Source organism: Heteronotia binoei, chromosome 3 (assembly GCF_032191835.1).
Source record: "Heteronotia binoei isolate CCM8104 ecotype False Entrance Well chromosome 3, APGP_CSIRO_Hbin_v1, whole genome shotgun sequence".
NCBI classification, from domain to species: domain Eukaryota; kingdom Metazoa; phylum Chordata; class Lepidosauria; order Squamata; family Gekkonidae; genus Heteronotia; species Heteronotia binoei.
The window spans coordinates 175,808,060-175,829,245 of record NC_083225.1 but is presented as its reverse complement, the minus strand read 5'-3'; the positions used below and the strand labels follow the sequence as shown (position 1 = coordinate 175,829,245).

Sequence of the window (21,186 nt, the reverse complement as noted above, 5' to 3'; positions counted from 1 at the left end):
AAAGAAAAGGAAACTGCCAGTCTCCTGCAACATGTCCTGGAGTCTTGCAGGGCCACAGAGAGGAGACTGGAAATTCTGGAAGTGCAGGATAAAAGGAAATATGGCGGGGCAAACCCAGCTGTGCAGCCCCAGACTTCTTTCCCCCATGAAAATGAGAAAACAGTCCCTATTTCAGTTCTCTTACCCCAGAATCATGAAGGAAATGTGGTCTCTGAGCCTATGCAGAGTTCCACAATCATGGCACAAGGTATTCCTTTTTGCAAGGACTTGCTCCAGACACTCCTACCTGAGCAAGCCTCAGCCCTTTACGCCAGAAATTTTCTGTCTTTAGCTCATCCCATTTGGGGAATTTGAAAGCCAGAATTCTGTGGAACTTCAGAGAATGGTAGTCCCACATGGGCAGGCAAGGTTCCTTTGTCTCTGAACCTCCCCCCACCCAAAGGAAAATCTAACATCTAGACTTGAATGTCTCTTAAAACAGAGAGATCTGGCCTTATTTAGGTTTAAAGGTAACAAGGGCACCCTTTCCCTTGACTAAATAAGAAAACATACAAGCAATGACTTGGACTACAATTAGACCAGGCCATTTCTCCAGGTGAGGCCTGGAGATCTCCTGGAATCCCAGCAAGGGTTCCAGCCTGCAGTTAGTTTCTCTGCAGGGTAATGGGAGCTTGATGTAGTATGTATTTAGTCTAACCCTTTAAAAATGCCAGCATCAAGTACCTGAGAAAGAGAGACTGAACTAGTTTTTTTTGTTAATTCAAAGCTTTCAGAGCAAGATGTAAGAAACTGTTTTAACTTTCAAATTGGCTGAATGAAAATCTGTGAAACTCCCAAGTTCATCTTTCTCTCTCTTGCTTATAAAGTAAAAAAAAAATATTTATTTCCTCAGTTCTATGAATGTTAAATGGTATAGCCTCTGAGCTTGTACAGAGTGCCTGCAGATTAGTCCAAATAGAGCTGGCTAAAGTATTGCAAATGCTCAGCACTCCTGCCATCAGGAAGAAATGCTAATTGTTCTCCCTCTTGCTCAATGGAAATCTGTAGCAGTAAAGATTTGATAAGTAACTAAGGCAAAGGAATGGAGTTTTAAATGCATTGCCCTGAGAAATTAAATTTTTGTCTATCTCAGGTCTCCTTAAGGCACAAGCAACTCAGTGTCTTTGAGAGAGAGAGCCTCATTGTCTTATAAGAGGTGTTGCCTCTCCTTCTCAAAGGTCACAGCAACACAAGACAGCTAACCTCAAATGGGCAAGTCTGTCATTTAAATTTGAAAGTACAGAAAGGAGAACCTCCAGCTGCAGGAGCAGCAACAACTAATGTAGTACTGATTGGCAAATCTCATGCAGACCCTCTTGAAATAAAATCAGCCAAATTCAGCTTGAGTTAAGGAAACTGGGAAAAGAGTTACAATTTTGAGCCCCACCCAGGCAGAAAGCTCATTATTTTCCTCCTCCACCTTTCTTTGTAAAAACTTATCAGGGTCAGATAAGAGTACTGGCCAAATCCATTGTGTCTGTTTTAGCCTTTTGTTAAAGCTAAGCCCTCACTATCCAAGAGGGAAGGAATTTTGGTTTGTCTGTTAAAACCCTCCCCGCCTTCTTCATCTAGGGGGGGTGGAAATACAGTTGAGGTATTTTTTTTTGTGCTATTTTGAATTTTCATCTTCTGATTTTGGGTCTAAAAAGATATAATTTCAAAAGTTTTTCATTACCAAACTTTTTTTATATTGCAGTCTCTCACAGAGACAGCCTCTTCCCAGCCAGAGAAATACCTGGATGGAAGATGTGCATACTGCTTTGTTTTTTGTAAGGTTGCCAGTCTCCAGGTGAGACCTGGAGGTCTCTCTCCCAAAATCATAGCCTTTCCCCCAGTACGGTGAGGCTAGTGCCTCTGGAGGAAATAAGTGTCCAAGGAAACAGACTGCATGCCTTGTGATTTTCAAATTTAATCCAAAATTTCAGGAATCTCCAGCCTGGAGCTGGCATCCCACAGCTCTACTTACAGCCAATCCTTCTCTGCTAGAGAAAATCCTCTGCCTGTAAACTGCCCTAATACTAAGAGTTCTCTTAGATTAGAAGCTTTCTTTCTGTTATTTATTTTTGCTGTACCTTTTAGGTCTTAAAATATTTTTTCTAGTGACTGGTACCAATCTCTCCTATACTTAGGTTTTGTAGCTTTTAATTTTAAGGGAAACACTTTTAGGAAATTGCTCCTCAAAGTCTATTGGGCATTCCCAGTGCTTTGTAGTAAAAGGAAAGTGCTGTGCAATCTATAGGCCCTTTGCTAAACATTAGAGCTAAGAAAATTTTATCTCACAAATTTTGGTTCCTACAAGAAGTACAGGACATCTGTACACTCCCTTGGGGTAAAATTACCCTCTCCCTGTGCTTTTTCTCTCTCAAGCCTCAAGAATTAATACTCTTGTTTTGACAGAATTCCTGAAGGTTTTTGGTCTCCATTAGAAATTTGGATTCCTCAAATGTACTTCAACTATTGATATCTTCATTTTCTCTCTGAATGCCATTTGCATCATCAATCTTCCCTTTTAGCTATTTGGTGAAGCTTGAGTTTTAATTTTAGTTTAATCCAGTCTGCCTGTGGAAAGAGGTATCCACATGTTCTTAAAAGGCCCCAACTTGTGGGCTCAGTATCTTTGTTTGGTCTTAAGTAATATAATGACCAATGAATGGTTCTGCCTCCACCTATATCTTGTTAGAACTAGACTTTTTCTGAGGGAAGACCCTTTTCTATTTTCCATGTTCTCAAGGAAATGAGCAATAATCTGTTAGATTCTTAATGTAGATTCCTCAGGGTTCATTTCTGATCATGATTTTCTTCTTGCCACTAAATGTCCTTTGTGTTATTTTTGCATCTATAACCAGTTGGCTGAGCCTATCAAGGCTCCCCAATTTAAGTCTTGTTGTATCATGTTCAAATGTTGGTCTACTTGGTATTTCTGACAGCATGTTGCCTTCCAGCAACACATTCTTTGCACTCTGTGTATGCACAGAGGAAAATCGTTCTCTGGCACAAGCCTTAAACCTGGAGCATTGTGCCATCATCTTAGTTTTGCCTTTTACTCCATAAAAGGTTTCTTCTTAAAGGGATATGCTTTCATGCTTCAAGTCTTTCTTGTGACTTGTCCTTGCAACAACCCAGCATTTTTCTCTTGATACTACAGATGCCTTGCCACATCTTTTCTCTTTTTATGAATTGTTTAATGTGTCTGTCAAGGTGAATTAACCATAATTTGATTTCTAGGATGTTGTAACTGTTTTGTTAAGTTTGCTCATCTTTTCTTTCAATATAGATGTGCAGGGAATCTGGACCTGCAAATCAAGTCTAATGCATGCTCAGTAGTTCTAAGAGTTGTTGATAGTCCTGTTAAGAATTGTTTTATGTATGTGTAACCATTATGTTGCTTTTCAGAATTCTGGTTTTGTTAAGTTTTTGTTGAAATCTATGCTCACATGTGAGACCCCCATACCAGGATCGTTTTGGCTGAACTAGCCCAGAGAAAAACTGGATGTAGTGGGACCTGATCAGCTCACTTATGTCCAGGTTTTTAATTTCTCTGCTCTAGTTCACCTGTCATTTTAGGTATGATCCCTCTCATATAAAGCTAGCTAGCATTGTTCTATTGAGGCCTCAGTTTTTGTTTTTGAAGTTTTTATATTGTTTTGACAATTCATTATATTCCAAAGCTATAGCAAAGGTTTTCTTTTGTCTCTTCTTTATGGAACTATTTTCGTCATATGGGGGACGCCCCAAACTATGGTCATTTTCCTGGATTGTGCACAATGTTTTATTTTAAGTTTTATGTTGCAACAAAGAATATTTTGGGTTATGTTTTCTGAATTGTGTATGTTACTTTCCTTCCTTGACAAGGAAAAAGCCTCCTAAAGTCCTGAATGCTTAGTGTAATAGGCAAACTGGCCCAATGCAGGCCCCTAACATGACATATGTAAGCTTGTGACGTAAAAGCTCACTGGTCACCATACTCTGGACAGGAGGACACTTCACTAATAGCTTTTTAAGATTCCTTTCTTCATGGTTGAATGTATGCATTTTTGATCTGCTTTCACTGCTCCCTACAATGGTACAGAATCATCTCCATGTTGTCATGTGTGAATGTTTTTGGTTCCTTTTTGGTTCTTTCCTCAAAGCCCACTGTTGCTCTATGGACCATCGGTGATACAGGCAGAAAAGCACCATTGCCAATTACATGCTGGGTTACAGGAAGACTCCCTTTTAGCAACAATAAAGACAGATTTCGCTGGGTGCTAGGGGGGGTGGGAAGACTCTTTAGTTCACCCTCCACTAGGACTTTCACATACCCAATAGGTACATGGAAGAAGATCCTCTTCAAACCCCAGTATAAGAAGCCTATCAAGGGGGGGAGAAGAAGAAAAGAAGACTCAAGATTAAGATATGGATTCACTTGTAACCATGAACTCTAATGTACCTGTGTGTTTTCCTAATCAATTATTGTCATGATTGTGTGTGATTTATGGATCAATTCTTGTTATTTATCTGGTTTAAATGGCAGTAATGATTTTATGAACTCAACTTTTATTTCAATGATTGTAACCCTGTGTTTTAATACTGTATGCCCTACAACGTTGCCAATGCCTGTTATCCCTGCATCGTAGTATTCAAAGGAAGGAACCTTTGGCCTATTGGAATATTTTTCCAAATTGATTTTTGAGTAGTTTAAATAGTGGCTCCAACCTTTTTAGATAGACGGTACACCCCGGTAGACAATTGAAGCTACGTGGACTCGCCGCCTGTCAACTACAGATATGGACATTGTGTTATTGCAAGACCTCGCCACCAGATGGTGACATAGGTCTTGAGGGGGGGAACTGTGAGGAAAAGCCCCCTACTTTTCATACATGTGAACATCATGATCACCAGCATGGTTGCCAGGGTGCCTGGAGATTTGACTCTCACACCTCTGCTCTAAGAAGTGGACTTTGCTTGCAGTTTCTGGCTTATGTGGATACCATAAGCCTCAGCTTTGCATTCTACGTCTCTGAAGAGTGTTGGCCAGAACTACAGGCATGCTCCAGCTGCTCTTGGCCACTGCAGTGGAAGAAGCCAGGCCACCATGTTTCCAGCCTGGCTCCATGGACCTAAAGCTAACAACAGCAGAAATCCATCTTGCTTTCCTGACCCAAGCTTACCCTGCCAGGCTGAACTCATTCCTTCTTAGTGGGAAAGTCACACGTACACACCCTGAGCCTGCAAGCAACCCATCTGTTTTAAGAATGGATTAATAGCTCAACTGTTGATCCTAATTGCTCTGCAATACCAGAACAATAAACCTTGCCCAGCAGAAGATGAGAAAGAGGAAGGACATCTCCTGTCTTCATCAAGTCTTTTGTCTAACTCGGGTGGTACCTAGGCCAGCATTTGATTACCTATTGTCACCCTCCTAGTTAATCCCATTTAAACTTAAGTATCCAGTCATTCCCATTCTTACCCCAGTCTAATACCTTGGGGCCAACCCAGGCAACATTGCAGCTTGGAAATTTCCAGGTTCACTGGACTAAGGTGAAGTTCATTGGCCAAAGCAGGCATCCAATTAGGTGTCAGTAAGGAATGTCCAGCCTCCTTGGTCATCATAGAGCCTCCCCCTGCTCCTCCCAGCACCTAAGGGGTCTAAGAGAGTCTATTTAACCTCTGACCCAACTCCACTCATGTGTGCTTTCTATTCAGCAACCCCTATTACCCGCTGTCTAGATCCATCCCCAATTCTGGCCACAGTGTTGGGTCCATTTCCCCTGTCCTCTTAAGTCGCCATTGGAAACCTTCCTGGAAGACTACGATGGTAAATATTACCCTGTCTGTTTATCCATATATGTTCCCCTATTGATCTATCTATATTTCCTAGACCTGTGTGAATGTGTGAGTGTTTTGTATTTTTACCTTGTATGAAAGAAATATTATTCTAAATAAATTACAATTGATTTTTACTAAATTAGAGTCTCTTATTGAGCATTGACTCTCTGAACGGTTGAGCCTGGTATACAATTGATAACAAAGATTCCTTTTTGGGGCTAACTGTCTCTCAATCTAATTCCCCAATCTCATTTTGAGAGCAGTTTCCCTAACAAAGGGCCACCATAAATTAATTGCAAGCATCCTCCTTGGTGCCATCCTGCTCACTAAGCAGGCTGAGGATTCCAGTTCTGTCTCTACAAGAGGGAGCAAAGGAAAGAACAAAGGTGGTAAAGCCAGCATTTTGTCAAGCCAATCCAGGATTTGAGCCAGAACTGAAACCTAATTGTCTGAGCCAACCCTATTTAGAATAAACCACGTACTTGTTTCATCTGGATTGACTCAATGTGTCAGGGACAAACCAACTTAGGAATTGAGGAGCAAAAGCCTATAGCATTTTAAAACTGAAATGAATGATTGTATAAATCTAAAATGGTGATGAGTGTCCTACCACCAGGTCTCGTCTTGAAAATGCATACACTGTTGATATAACAAGAAGGCTTCTGGGTTTTCGTCTCTGTGATGAAAATTCCTGGATTTCCCTCCCCATTTAAACACCCACTGGGGTGTTTAAATGGGGAGGGGAGGCAGATCACCTGCCTTTGCTGTCTCCTTGCCAGACAGGGAGACTTCTGGGGAGAAGCCCAGACGTCCGCCAGTCTGGGCTTCTCCCCTCCCTTTAAAAGCCCGGCGGGGTGTTTAAATGGGGGGGGGGCAGGGAGATCACCTGCCTTTGCCATCTCCCCGTCAGGCAGAGAGATGGCAAATGGAGCTCCCCTCCCTCCGGGCTTCCCCCCCTCCCTTTGCCATCTTCCTGCCAGGTGTTTAAATGGGAGGGAGGCAGATCGTCTGCCTTTGCAGTATCCCCGCCAGGTGGGGAGACATCCTTTCCTGTCTCCCGGCTCCACCCCCAAATTTTAGTGGGCCAGGAAGGAGCATTGTAAAAATAACTGGGTCACGGAGGGGAAAAGTTTGAGAAACCCTGGCCTAAACAATAACAGAACTTTTCTGCAAGTCCCCATCCCCCACACATCTGACAGAAGAAGAGAGTTACTGGGATCTCTGCCAACTGAGCTTGGTCTATTTTACACCCCTCCCCATCCCATAACTCAGATAATCAGTCACTGTTTTCATGAAGAAGCCCTGTGTCCAGTAAGATCTCATCTCCATGATATAACAACAGCCCTTTGAATTATATGACAACCGTGACTCACGTAAAGGCTGACTGTGAACAGAGCCCCTAAAGCTTCTTGATTTCACACTGAAGGATCATCCCAAAAATGTTGTTGTTCGCCAGATTTCAGACATTTAATGCAATTTACAGAGCGGTCTATGATTTAGTGCCATTAGTGTTTGTTCCAAAATGTGATATTTCTCATGCCTAAACAGTTCTGGATTTATGCTGGTGCAGCCTGCAGCGGTTCTTCTGAAAACACTGTGCAGTGAAGGGATGGAGACAAGTATATGGAGGAGAGTTGCACCCCCAGTGTTCCTTTTATATAAATAAAAAGGAAAAATAGTGTACCTGTTTTCATGTGAGAGAGCACATTGGTGGCACCAGGGTAGGGTTGCCAAGTCCAATTCTGGGGACTTTGGGGGTGGAGCCAGGAGACATTAGGGGTGGGGCCAAGATCAATGCTGTGACAAGCATAATTGAACTCCAAAGGGAATTCTGGCCATCACATTAAAAGGGACAGCACACTTTTTCAATTCCTTCCTTCCATAGGAAATAATGAAGGATGGGGCACCTTCTTTTGGGGCTCGTAGAATTGGACCCCCTGGTCCAATCTTTTTGAAACTTAGGGGGTATTTTGGGGAGAGGCACTAGATACTATACTGAAAATTTGGTGCCTCTACCCCAAAAAACAGCCCCCCCAGATCTCCTGCCCCCACCTGGGGATTGGCAACCCTACTCACAACTTTCATACCAGTAGCTCACAAAGAAGAATTTTTGCTCACAAGCCTCTGCAGCTTAGAGGGAACGTTGATCAAGACCATGGTGTGCATGGAGAATTGGTTTCAGGCCCCCTCCCCACCATTTTCCCAGCTTGAAGTAATCCTGGGAGTGAGGGCGTTTTATCTGGTGAAATTCAAGTTATTCCCCAACATAAAAAAACGAGCCCTGAAGGCGAGCTGGTTGTCGCTGCCGCCACCACCACCACACAAAGGAACCTTCCTCCTCACCCCACACACGCAAAGGCTTCCCTCCGTTAGCATCCCTCCCACCCGTACAAAGCTCCCTCTCCACAAACAGAAGCGGCCCATCAGTGAGCAGCTGTTTACCTCAGTGAAAGGGTCCATGCCTGCAACAGGCACCGCTACGGCGCTCACTCTCCCTTCGCTGCGTCCCTCTGAGGCAAGAGTGGCTATCAACCGCCCTTCATATTTGAATTTCAGCGCCTGCTGCTACTCAGCCCTGCAACGCACCTGCGCTGCGCCCAGCCCGATCACGTGGTGGGGGGGAAACGAGTGCAACCAAAAGAGAGTCTGGCCTGCCTGGTCCCTCGCGAATGCATCCTACAATGTAGGAGCGATCCAAGGCTGGAGGAACAAAGTAGGATTCAGACTAGCAGGGCTGCCCACTTGGATCTATTTAGAGGTTGCTCCTCCGAGATGAGCTCAGAAGGACCGGGACTCGCGGCTCGCCACGCTCCTTGGCACCGTTTCCCCCCTCCTCCTCCCGCTTCCAAATTTTTGGAGAGCAGGGGAAAAGGCTGCAAATCCAGGGGTCCCCTGCCAGGGTGGGAGGGTTGGGAAGCCTACACCAGGGGTGGAATTCCAGCAGGAGCTCCTTTCCATATTAGGCTGCACCCCCCCTGATGTAGCCAGTCCTCCAAGAGCTTACAAAAAAGAGCCTTGTAAACTCTTGAAGGATTGGCTACATCAGGGGTGTGTGGCCTAATATGCAAAGGAGCTCCTGCTAGAATTCCACCCCTGGGTGGCACCATTAAGGTACCAAACACAGCCAAATTAGCAAAAAGAATTAGGGCCGGCACAATAACTTGGAACCACTCCAAGAGTTTGAGTTTCTGCCCAAGCAAACTGTTCCTTGAAGTGGGCTTTCATTCAGATCTTGGATTTTAAGAAGAACCGTAGTTAACCTTAGCCCCAGCTAACAATGCTGAACTTGCTTGCTTGCAGAAAATTATGAGGTCACTAAACAAAACTAGGCTGAGCTCGTCTTTGCATGCTGACTCTCTCTATTGTGGGGTTATAATTTTTTAAATAGCAGAGGAGCAAAGCAGCTTTCTGTGCACATTTGGTCATGCATGCACACGCAAACCATGGGCTGGGGAAAGGGTTTCCACATAGTTTCATTCCATGTCTTCCACCTCTAGGCTGTTGTTTTTTAAATTTTATTTACCAAATTGTTTAAAAAAGCACTATGTACAGATAACAACAAGGATAGTGAAAAATCAACAAAAAACAACGCATATTTAAAACTATAATCTATCCTATAATACTATATTTACAGCTAAATTTTTATCCTTCTGACAGATCAGTTTCTTTCAAGCAAACGCATCTCATATAGTTATCTCAGGGAACTGGGAATTTACGTAATAAGACCTATTTCCATCTCCTCTCAATGTGAATATTCTAAACATTTAAAAATATTTTAAAAATCTCTATAACTTTCATTTTCTGGCAGGATAACTCATTCAGTCAGATAAGTGAGTATCAGATACCATAAATCTAAGAATTTCTGATATTGATTACTTGTATAATCCCCTTCTTGCTTAGCTGTCATTTTATATATTATGAAATAATCCCACAATTCTTGATACCACAAGTCCCTATTCGGTAGATGTTCTGATTTCCAATGTGAGGTTAGCACTAGTCAAGCAGTGGTGATTAATAAAGAAATTATTTCTTTCATATGAACATATGAAGCTGCCTTATACTGAATCAGACCCTTGGTCCATCAAAGTCAGTATTGTCTTCTCAGACTGGCAGCGGCTCTCCAGGGTCTCAAGCTGAGGTTTTTCACACCTATTTGCCTGGACCCTTTTTTGGAGATGCCGGGGATTGAACCTGGGACCTTCTGCTTCCCAAGCAGATGCTCTACCACTTTGGGATCTCTTTATAAGATCTATTAAAATTACTTCAGGCTTCAATGGTACTTTCACTTGAGTAATCTTTTCAATTGAAAAGATGTTTTCCTGTATGCCTTATACTGACCTGTATGCCTTATGCTGTTTTCCTGAATGCCTTATGCTGACCTGTATGCCTTATGCTGACCTTTCACAGGGGCATCTTCTGTTTTCTTTCCTAGGGACCCAAATGAGCTGCTTTTCACCAAGTTCATTTTCCTGGCGCCAAGGAGCTTACGTAGACTCTTACTGCTGGGCAGCAGTGCAACAGAGGCAGCTTTCGTGGGGTGGTTCCGGACACCTTCCACTCTGGCTTCATAAAGTGTGTAAAGACAGCTTTTTAAAATTCATTCTTTTTCTTGAGGGAAATGGAAAATTTGCACAGAAGTCTGAGATCGGTCTTTGTTCTTTGCTTGGCGGCCTTCAGACGTATTGGATGATGCACTTTTGCAATCATTTGCAAGTAAAACTGGAAAATCTACTTGCAAACGGTTCCTAAAATGCATCGAAAGTGCATTATCCAATGTGTGTGAAAGCAGCCTTTGTTTGGTGCTTAATACAGGAGGAGCCTCTCTGATTTGTGTTAGTCAAGCATGGGCTTGTTTGAATCTGTCCAGTACTCTACTATTGAAAGACATGTTTGCTTTTTTAAAACTATCCCCAGCACATTACACTGCAGTGTTGTTTCCCATTTGTTTGAGAGCCACACAAATAGTAGATCACTGCAAGCCAAACTGCAGAATATGGATTGGGCCTGCTGCACAGGGGTGGAATTCTAGCAGGAGCTCCCTTGCATATTAGGCCACACCTCCCTGATGTAGCCAATCCTCCAAGAGCTTACACGGCTCTGTTTTGTAAGTTCTTGGAGGATTGGCTACATCAGGGGTGTGAGGCCTAATATGCAAAGGAGCTCCTGCTAGAATTCCTCAGGAGAGGAGGTGCTTCAGCCTCATCCACCGCAATGCCATTTCCCCGAGCCATGAAGTGCAGATTGGTCCTGCAATACAAGTCCAGGGCTTTTTTTGTAGCAGGAACTCATTTGCATATTAGGCCACACACCCCTGATGTAACCAGTCCTCCAAGAGCATACAGTAGGCCCTGTAAGAAGAAGGCCTTTAAGCTCTTGGAGGATTGGCTACATCAGGGGAGTGTAGCCTAATATGCAAAGGAGTTCCTGCTACCAAAAAAAGAGAGCCCTGGATACAACTCTTTCTAGTTATAACCTGCAGTTGCCCCCTTCCAGTTATGGAAGTCACCTACCTGATCTCTACTAAAACATATCTGCCTTCTTGCTCTAGGAGCTCAGAAATTGTTTTATGTCCCACACACTGAGCATTAATATTGAAAGCTGTGAATCTTATGCTGTAATAAATCTCCTGCTGTTTTATTCTGTGGTTTTGAGGCACTGCCTCGACTCATCCAGTTCCTCCTGTAGCACCCACATCCTCTCTTGCTTCTATCTCCCTCCCACACAGGGTTTAGGTTAAACCTGTCTTGGCCACGTTTACTAATGCCAAACACATTTCCCCTCATCCATGTGAAGTACAGCCTGTACCTTCATTGGTACTTCATTAGTGCAGTACTCCATTAAGGAAAGGCAGGCCGTGGCCCCCAAAACCAAGCCTCTCTCAACACTACCATCTGGGTAGCCAGGCATTCAAAGTATTCTCTTCTCTAGCAAAAGCTCTCTACTAGTAACAATAGCACCTGAGCCCCGTGGTCCATCAGCTGTGTTCCCAGAGCCTGCCTCATAGTTTTGATTCATGCGCAGTTGCACTGAACAATGCCATTCATTCCCACAGGGATGAATGGGATGTGACAAAACCAGTGTGCTACAGTTGAACAATGAAAGCAAAAGAGAGGCTGATGCTTTCAGCAGGTTACATCAAGTGAAAACTAAACAAATGGGCAAGGAAAGGCATTCTGAGATAGAAGACTGCCTGCATTTCTGCTTCAGATTCAGAAACAGAGTAGTCTTTGACTGATGCAGAGCAAAACACACAGCTCCTCTTGGTTTTCACTGGAGCACGGGCACTTGAAAAGCAATTTGATTTCCTGGCTGCACTGTAGATGTTTCCCAGATACAGTTTCTCTTCCTGACCGCCTTCCTCAAAGAGAGAGAACATTTGAGTCTGCCTGCCAAGTGATTTCAGCTGACCTTTGCGCTTCTTTGGTGCTTTCCCATCAGCAGTGGCAATGAAATGAAAATATTGATGTCACAGATGTGCCCTGTTGAGAGGCCAGTCTTCTGACTCAGAACTTAACAGCACAATTCACTGTTCCTAGGTCTGTTGACTGACCTGTTCTGGAAATTCTGGACTTGGAACTTAATTCTCAGGCCCATGTGGGCCCAGTTCAGGTCAGGACTGCAGGGAGAGGAGGCCTCAGCTGTTTCCCAGCACCATTTCCCTGACCTAAAATGGGTTGGGGGAGTCACTGCTTACTCTCTAAGGTAAATCAAGATGGGTAGCTGTTATGTATGTGGACTCAAGGGAAGACTTTGGATGTTTCCGCCTGGCTCATTGGAGCCAAACGGACTGAGCTTGGGGACTTGAGAACAAAGCGCTGCAGGATTCAAATCTCTTCAGCCCAGGACCAATCACAAGCCCCCACCTGTTTGAATGACCCAATAACGTGCTTGTGCGGGAACCCAGAGATGTATATAAGTTAAGCCCCAATGCCAGTCTTGTAATGTGACCTTATACTATGTATGTGTATAATGTGTAATGTGACCTTATACTATGTCACTTCTATTAAAGAGCTTGTTATCACTTACTCTGAGACTATGCCATGCATAGAACCTACTATATTATAGTAGCCATGTCAGTCTGATGGTAGCAGTACTAAACAGCCAGAGTCCTGTAGCACTTTAAAAACTAACAAATTTTGTGGTAGGGTTTGAGCATTTGACTCATGAAAGCTCATACCCTGCCATAAATTTTGTTAGTCTTTAAGGTGCTGCTGGACTCTTGTTGTTTTCTGAGGTAAATTAGGCACACCAGGGACTACATGTAAGCTTCTCTAATGGGACAAATAATGGGTCTCTGGGGCCATTTCATTAGAAAAATGGCGCAGTGTGAGGGAACTCCCAGAACACGTCCATTGATAGAACTGGCAAACAACACATCATGTATTTAGCCCCACACATTTAGTCCCACACACAGCTGCTTACAATCTATATGAGTGCCCTGCCATGTTATAATATGCCATGTTATTCATTGGGTCTGACTCCCAGGAAAGCATCCTTGGGATTGTAGCCACTCGGCCACACACAACATGGCATTGTCTTTGAAGTAACTCCCATGGGAGAAATACCATGTAGAAGATACTGTTCTGGAATTGTGTCTTTTCAATGCTGGTGCCACACTGGCTGGATATTTCTCTTGGCAGTGGGTCATAATTTTAAAAATCTCTTTCAAAATTTCATTTACACTCAGTTGAATGGTTAAAAGGCACATCAGAGGCTTACCAAGTTAGTCTGTCATAGCAAAATAAACTGAAACTCTACTGGCATCTCGAAGCCTAACATTTATTTCAGTACGAGCTTTTGTGAGTCACACCCCATATGTCTATCTGTTGAAGTGGGATATGACTCACAAAAGCTCATATTGAAATAAATGTTGTTAGGATTTAAGTTTCAGTTTATATGTTACATCATACACTAACATCTCCAGTTTACTGGTTTAAATGACCTTCAAAGAGCAAATCAAAAAGACTTAGGTCAATTTGTTTACATGCTACTAAAAGCATTTTTTTTTTTTTTTGCATTTTCTAATTTATAATGTGAATGTTTAACCTACATGAGCTAGAATTAGTGATGCCAGCCTCCAGGTGGGACTTGTAGATCTCCTGGGATCAGGGCTTTTTTGCAGCAGGAGCTCCTTTGCGTATTAGGTCACACACCCCTGATGTAGCCAATCCTCCTGGAGCTTACATTAGGTCCTGTACTAAGAGCCCTGTAAGCTCTTGGAGGATTGGCAACATCAGGGGTTTGTGGCCTAATATGCAAAGGAGTTCCCGCTGCAAAGAAAGCCGTGCCTGGAATTATAGCTCATCTCCAGACTACAGAGATCAGTTTTCTGGAGAAAATAGATGCTTTGGAGGATGGACTCTATGGTATTGTACCCCAGTGAGGTCGTTGTGCTTCCCCCAGCTCCACCCCCAAATCTCCAAGAGCTTCTCAACCTAGATCTGCAAACTGTACACCCCCTATCCCCTGCCAGTGGCCAGGGGGATCTGGCAACCTGAGCTGGACCTTATGTTGAATTTGTAAGATGCTGCATCAGCTGTATGTTTTTTTCTCTCTGCTTGACTGTGACTGCAGATGGATGCTAAATCGGAGCTCATTTTCTACCCTGAATTTTTTCCCCTTCCCCCAGTTTTTCCCATACATCCTTCTACTCCTCGCCGTCTTACTATACCTTCCATATCTCTTCTGGCGCTTTACCGCAGCACCTCACCTTTTCTCCGACCTGAAGTTTATTATGGAAGAACTCGACAGAGCCTACAACAGAGCGATCAAAGCTGCTAACAGTTTCCGTAATGGGGAATCGAAGGATCAGTCTAGCCCATCACCTGTTATTCTGGAGAACACAGGTCAGAGGTAACAGAACCTCCTTTGCTATATCTCTTTGTTTTTGTTGTATTTTTTTTACTTTAATCAATTTAAAATTCCACACTAGAAAATAAGTTTTAAAAATGATGGCCAGAGAGCCCCTGAGAGGTATGCAAAGCCCTTGACTCCCATTTTCTAATTTACCTTGAGACAGGTGAGGGTAAGCTCTGGCAATGTTCCAAGGACATGAAACTGCCTTATAATAAATCAGACCATTGATCCATCAAGGTTAGAATTGTCTGACCAAACTGGCAACAGCTCTCCAGGGTCTCACACTGAGGTCTTCGTCATCATCTCCTACCTGATCCTTTCAACTGGAGATGCTGGGGATTGAACCTGGGACTTTCTGCGTGCCAAGCAAATGCTCTACCTCTGAGCCAAGGCCCTTCTCCAACTAGTTGCCACCAGTGTTCCCTCTAAACTGAGTTAGTGTGACCTAGCTCACAGATTTTTAGCCTCCAGCTCACACATTTTTGTCTTAGCTCAGGAAGGATAACCCCAGAGCACACTAATTTATGCGGTAGCTCACAACTTTAATGTCAGCAGCTCACAAAGTAGAATTTTTGCTCACAAGACTCTACAGTTTAGAGGGAACATTGGTTGCCACTAAAGTCAAGACAGTCACCAAGTACAGCACATATTTATGTTGGTTTTATCATTCAGTAGTCATAGCTTTTTTACTGCAGATAACCATAGCAACTGGAATCTGGGCAGCTCTGAGAATTTTCTGTTAGAACCCTACATTCCCTCTTCTTCCCTCCACACATACACACACACACACACTATAATTCTTAGGATTCCCCAACAGGATGGTCATTAAAAAGTAAAAGTTGCTACGTTTAAAGGAGGAATACAGAACACTACCAGTTACTTGGACTATAATGGATCTTGCCTGGAGCCAAGGCTTTTTTTTAGTAGGAACTCCTTTGCATATTAGGCCACACACCCCTGATGTAGCCAATCCTCCTGGAGCTTACAGTAGGCCCTATACTAAGAGCCCTGTAAGCTCCTGGAGGATTGGCTACTTTAGGTTGTGAGGCCTAACAGGCAAAGGAGTTCCTGCTACAAAACATGCTGGAGCTAAGTTGGCTGCCCCATGATTTCACCCGGTTCTGTTACAGCCCACCAGTTTTGGGCAAACACAGCCTCTCAGATCTTCTCTGGAGTATGAGGTGACAGCTTTATGACCTCCACCCCCACAGAAATGTCTCTGTTGTGTGTGTAAGACCCTCAGGTGTAGCAGAGAAATGGATTGGCAGCCATGAGAATGCCGTTTCTGAGCTGTTCTCTGGACTGAGAATTGGCATTCCAGTGAAAACATCTTGCTTCATCCCAGAGAGGAGACTCACCAAGAGGTCACTGAGAAGCTGGGGGTAGACATTCAGATCTTCCAAAACTATGAAGTGCTGTTGCCTCCCTGGGCCACATGTGTCCCATGTGGTCTTTGCGCCATATGTTGTGCATCCATGCTACTACAAACTAACATGGCTACTCTTTATCATTTATTTAAAACTCTGATCCCAGCATGTAGGAATCTGAACCATTTTCCAGCTTCCTGTGTGTCTCTTGTATGGCTTGTTAGGCAAATACAATCCTCCTGTGATTCCTCTGGATACTGTGTCTTTTTCCAGTTTGTGGGAGATATCCGAAAGCCACTTTAAGTACCCGATGGTGGAACAGTACCTGAAGACCAAGAAGAGGTCCAAGCACTTGATAATCAAGTACATCATTTGCCGTCTCCTGACCCTGACGATTATTCTATTGGCCTGCTTCTATCTGGGCTATTATATTAGCCTTTCCTCTATGACCGATGAGTTCATCTGCAACCTCAAAACCGGGATCCTGAAAAACGATACGACTGTTCCGGAGCGGGTCCAGTGCAAGCTGATCGCGGTCGGTGTCTTTCAGCTGCTCAGTTACATCAATTTAGTTGTGTATGTGCTGTTGGTCCCCGTCGTGATCTACGCCTTGTTGGTCCCATTCAGACAGAGTTCAGACATCTTGCAGTTATATGAAATTCTGCCCACATTTGACGTTCTCAAGGTCCAAACAAAGCACTACGACGACTTGAGCCTCTACCTCCTCTTCCTCGAGGAAAACATCAGCGAGCTTAAATCCTACAAATGCCTGAAAGTTTTGGAGAGTCTGAAAGGCAACGGGGAGAAGTTTGACGCGATGCAGCTCCTGACGAACCTCGGCACGATTAAAACAGACATGGTAGATGGGAAGTCAGCCGTCCTCAAAGACGACTCTGGGAAGAAAGTGGATGGAGAGGCTGCAAAAAGCACAGCAGAATTAAAAGGTGAAGCTTTTTTTGCTTGTGTACGTACACGTCATACCTATATATGAAGTTCCTTTTGCTAGGGGAGGGGCTGTGGCTCAGTGGTGGAACATCTGCTTTGCATGCAGAAGGTCCCAGGTTCAATCCCAGGCATCTCCAGTTAAAGTAATTTAGTGGCAGGGGACTGGAAAATCCTCTGCTTGAGACCCTGGAGAGCTGCTGCCAGTGAGAATAGACAAGACTGAACAATGCTGTGACTAAGTGTAAGCCAATAAAAAGAGGAACCCATGACCAAAAAGCCAATGCTCATGGCCACAAATTGCTGTAAAATATACTCTATATCAGGGGTGGCCAAACTAGTTGAAGGTAAGAGCCACATGGAATAAATGTCAGGTGTCTGAGAGCCACAAGACATGAATGTCAGATGTTTGGGAGCTGTAAGGGAGGGAAGCAAATGGAGAAGAGAGAGGTGGAAAGAAAGCAACTTTAAATGCCTTTTCCAAGCCAGGTGATGGGGGCTTTGAGAGCCACACAATATGTGTGAAAGAGCCACATATAGCTCCCAAGCCACAGTTCGGCCACCCCTGCTCTATATTATTGTTGTGGAAATGATGCCTTTATTACCTTTAATTTATAGAAACTCTAACCAATCACAAGACTTACCAATGCTTTTCACAAGAAATGTTCCCAGCAGCTAAAACCATGAGACTAAAACCCAACTCACAGTGTTCCTTAGACATGATAGCCTTCGTTTCTGCATGTCCCCAAATACAGTGGAGGAAAAAACAATTTCCAGTTCTCAGGTTATACAACTTATAAACTATACTTTATACCTTTAAATTCTAAGTCCTTTGAACATTGCAAATTCTAAGTCCCCAAAAGCCTTACAAAAGCTTAAGTTCTCTTAAAGGAGATCTCTAAAAGAGAAATGCCTAGCACCCCAGAGAGCAATTCAGCTCTCTGACATGGCGGCAATGAATGGTGTGAAATCCAGTCCTTATATACTGCAATTTGTTTATAGGGTTAGAGTGTTAAAGCTGCAGTACTGCAGTCCTAAGCTCTGCTCACGACCTGAGTTCGATCGCCGGTGGAAGCTGGGTTTTCAGGTAGCCAGCTTGAGGTTGATTCAGCCTTCCATCCTTCTGAGGTCGGTCAAATGAGTACCCAGCTTGCTGGGGGGAAAGTGTAGATGACTGGGGAAGGCAATGGCAAACCACCCCGTTAAAAGTCTGCCGTGAAAACGCTGTGAAAGCAACGTCATCCCAGAGTTGGAAACGATTGGTGCTTGCACAGGGGACTTTTCCTTTCCTTTGACGTATCACTCAGCAACTAGAGAACAGAAGCAATTTTTCTAGAAAAATTATATGAAAAATTGTTTATTTCTTACAACAATAAATATGTGTGTATTTACATATGAAGCTGTGCATAACATTCCATCTCTAAAGTCAATGGAGACGCTGGATCATAGAGCTCTGCTCCTTTCTGTTCGCTCATGTGGGAGTCAAGTGGTCTGTTCGACGTCAGCCTTCCTGCATGACTCAAAGCGTTTGAGTATCTGTATGAATGTATTTAATTGTCCCTGGATCACACTTGCCTGACAAAGGCTTTGGGAAACAGCTTGGTACATGCTAGCTATCCACTGCATCATTTTGTGAGGGGACAACAAAGATTGCCTTCTTCAGACTCCCACGTGAGCTAATAGAAAGGAACGGAGTTCTATGATACAGCATCAAGCTCTTTTTTGGCTTTTCAGTCTTTTTGTATGTAAATTGACGTTTACACCGGATGTATAAATTTTCTTTTCGAATCTGCTATGAGCGTTGGCTTTCTGACTCAGCATAAGGCAGCTTCATGAGTTCATTATCAAGGGGAGGGGCTGTAACTCAGTGGTAGAGCAGCTGCTTTGCATGTAGCAGCCACTGCTAAGTCCGCATTTTTTCACCTTAGGCGGGCGAGGCAGTTGGCTCCTTTCCTGGAGCATGACGACCTAGCAATGGTGATCCATGCAACGGTCACCTCGAGGTTGGACTACTGTAATGCCCTCTACATGGGGCTGCCCTTGTGCCAAACCCGGAAGTTGCAGTTAGTGCAGAATGCCGTGGCCCGGTTGTTATTGGGGCTTCCAAGATGGGAGCACATTCAGCCAGGGCTCCGGACTCTGCACTGGCTGCCAATAACATACCGAGTTTGGTACAAGGTGCTGGTTATTATCTTTAAAGCCCTATATGGCCTAGGACCTGCCTACCTTAGGGATTGTCTCTCCCCACATGTTCCCCAGAGAGTACTGAGATCGGCATCTCAAAATCTGCTTGTTATCCCCGGGCCAAAGGAAGCCCGCCTGCAATCCACCAGGGACAGGACCTTCTCTGTAACGGCTCCTTTCTGGTGGAACCAGCTGCCGGAAGAGGTGAGGGCCCTGCAGGACCTTGCCCAGTTCCGCAGGGCCTGTAAGACAGCCCTCTTCCGGCTGGCTTATAATTAACTGGCACTGGAAGCTGAGTGTAGTTTTGACAGACCGCCGCTATATGTTTTATTATTTTATTGTTTTAACTGTGTTAGATGTTTTAAACTCAAATTATGTTCGATTTTTATGTGTTGTGAGCCACCCTGAGCCACCTCGGTGGGAAGGGCGGGATATAAACTTAAATAAACTTGAAACTTGATGTCCATTTCTTGTGGCTCTCAGACATCTGGCATTTGTTCTATGAGGCTCTTATGTTAAGCAAGTTTGGCCACCCTTGTCCTAGTCACACAAAATGGTGACTACATGTATTCGGTGGCACCAGGGGTGGAATTCTAGCAGGAGCTCCTTTGCATATTAGGCCACACCCCCTTGTAAGCTCTTGGAAGATTGGCTACATCAGGGGTGCATGGCCTAATATGCAAAGGAGCTCCTGCCAGAATTCCACCCCTGGGTAGTACACTCTCCCATTATGTGAGGTTTGTTTTATTTACTGGAGTTTGAGAATGATATTGGAGTTTCCTTTTGTTATTTCTTGTCTACTCTCAGATTTGGCTCCACCGACATCAACGGGAGAGGGAGGAAGAGCAAGTAAAGAAGATGGCAAAGTTCGTCAGAGGCTTCTGGATTCCTCTTGCTGATGGTGCTCTAATTGGTGATGGGTTGATTACAAGAGGTCTTCCCGTATACTCCAGCATATGCCATTGAACAACAGATGGCTGCTGTCTTGATGAGAATGAAAGAGCTAGGACTAAGGGCAAAAGAGTTTACAGACGTAACACTGAACCTATGTTTACATACCTGAGCAGCCTTCTGTGTCTAAGGGCATGCCATTGAATTCATTTATGAAAACTCTGTTGTAAAAGAACATTGGGGGAAATATGGAGTCCATTATTAGAATTGGTTCCAACGTGGATAGCTGGGAGAATCAAAGGAACCTGAAGGAGGGGGTGGAAAAAGAGTAAGTGTTTGCAAGGTACGAAATCTGGGATCAGTTCATACATGTCTTCTGTTGTGCAGAAGGCACATATGTGAAAAACCTCATCCTGCTCAGAACCTTGTCTTCTGCTGATCAAAGTAGATAGTCAATCCTAAGCCAAATGGAGCTTTGTTTGGACACAGCAGGAGGCAAATTGCATGTGCTCATTTGATCTCTTGTTACTTAATCACTCCACACTTGAGCCTGGATCCCATTTTTGAAGGATTCCTCCCACACGTGATAGGCGGCTTTCTAGTCTTCCACTAGAAAGTCTTCTAGTCTTGACAAAGCAGGTTTGAGCAAGTTTATGGTCTCTTTGGATTGCCTGTCAAAACAGAAACCTGCTGCTTCTCTGGTGCTGGGGTGGTGTTAGCAGAAGGAAGAAGATTTATACCCCACCCTTCTCTCTGAATCAGAGTCTCAGGGCGGCTTACAATCTCCTCCCCCCACAACTCTGTGACACTCTGTGAGATAGGTGGGGCTAAGAGCTCTCACAGAAGCTGTCCTTTCAAGGACAACTCCTACGAGAACTATGGCTGACCCAAGGCCATTCCTGCAACTGCAAGTGCAGGAGTGGGGAATCAAACCAGGTTCTCCCAGATAAGAGTCGGTGCACTTAACCACTACACCAAACTGGCTGTAGTGACTGACAGAGAATTCAGATTATCTCAGATAAACTGTGTTCTAAAAACTGGCTTTCATTGGGTTGTGAAACACGCTTCAAGATATCTCTGTGTGAGCAATGAGCATCAA

General features: G+C 44.0%; 1 protein-coding gene across 1 annotated transcript in view; it reads left to right on the top strand.

The window, feature by feature from the left end:
- PANX1 (pannexin 1) overlaps window positions 1-20,411 on the top strand; it is a 36,428-nt gene extending 16,017 nt beyond the window's left edge. The window contains exons 2-5 of the mRNA XM_060234931.1: window positions 10,280-10,419; window positions 14,477-14,700; window positions 16,344-17,014; window positions 20,004-20,411. Coding sequence (XP_060090914.1) covers window positions 10,280-10,419; window positions 14,477-14,700; window positions 16,344-17,014; window positions 20,004-20,095 — 1,127 coding nt within the window. The 3' untranslated portion in view covers window positions 20,096-20,411. The remainder of the gene's footprint in view (window positions 1-10,279; window positions 10,420-14,476; window positions 14,701-16,343; window positions 17,015-20,003) is intronic.
- The last annotated feature ends 775 nt before the right edge of the window (window positions 20,412-21,186 follow it).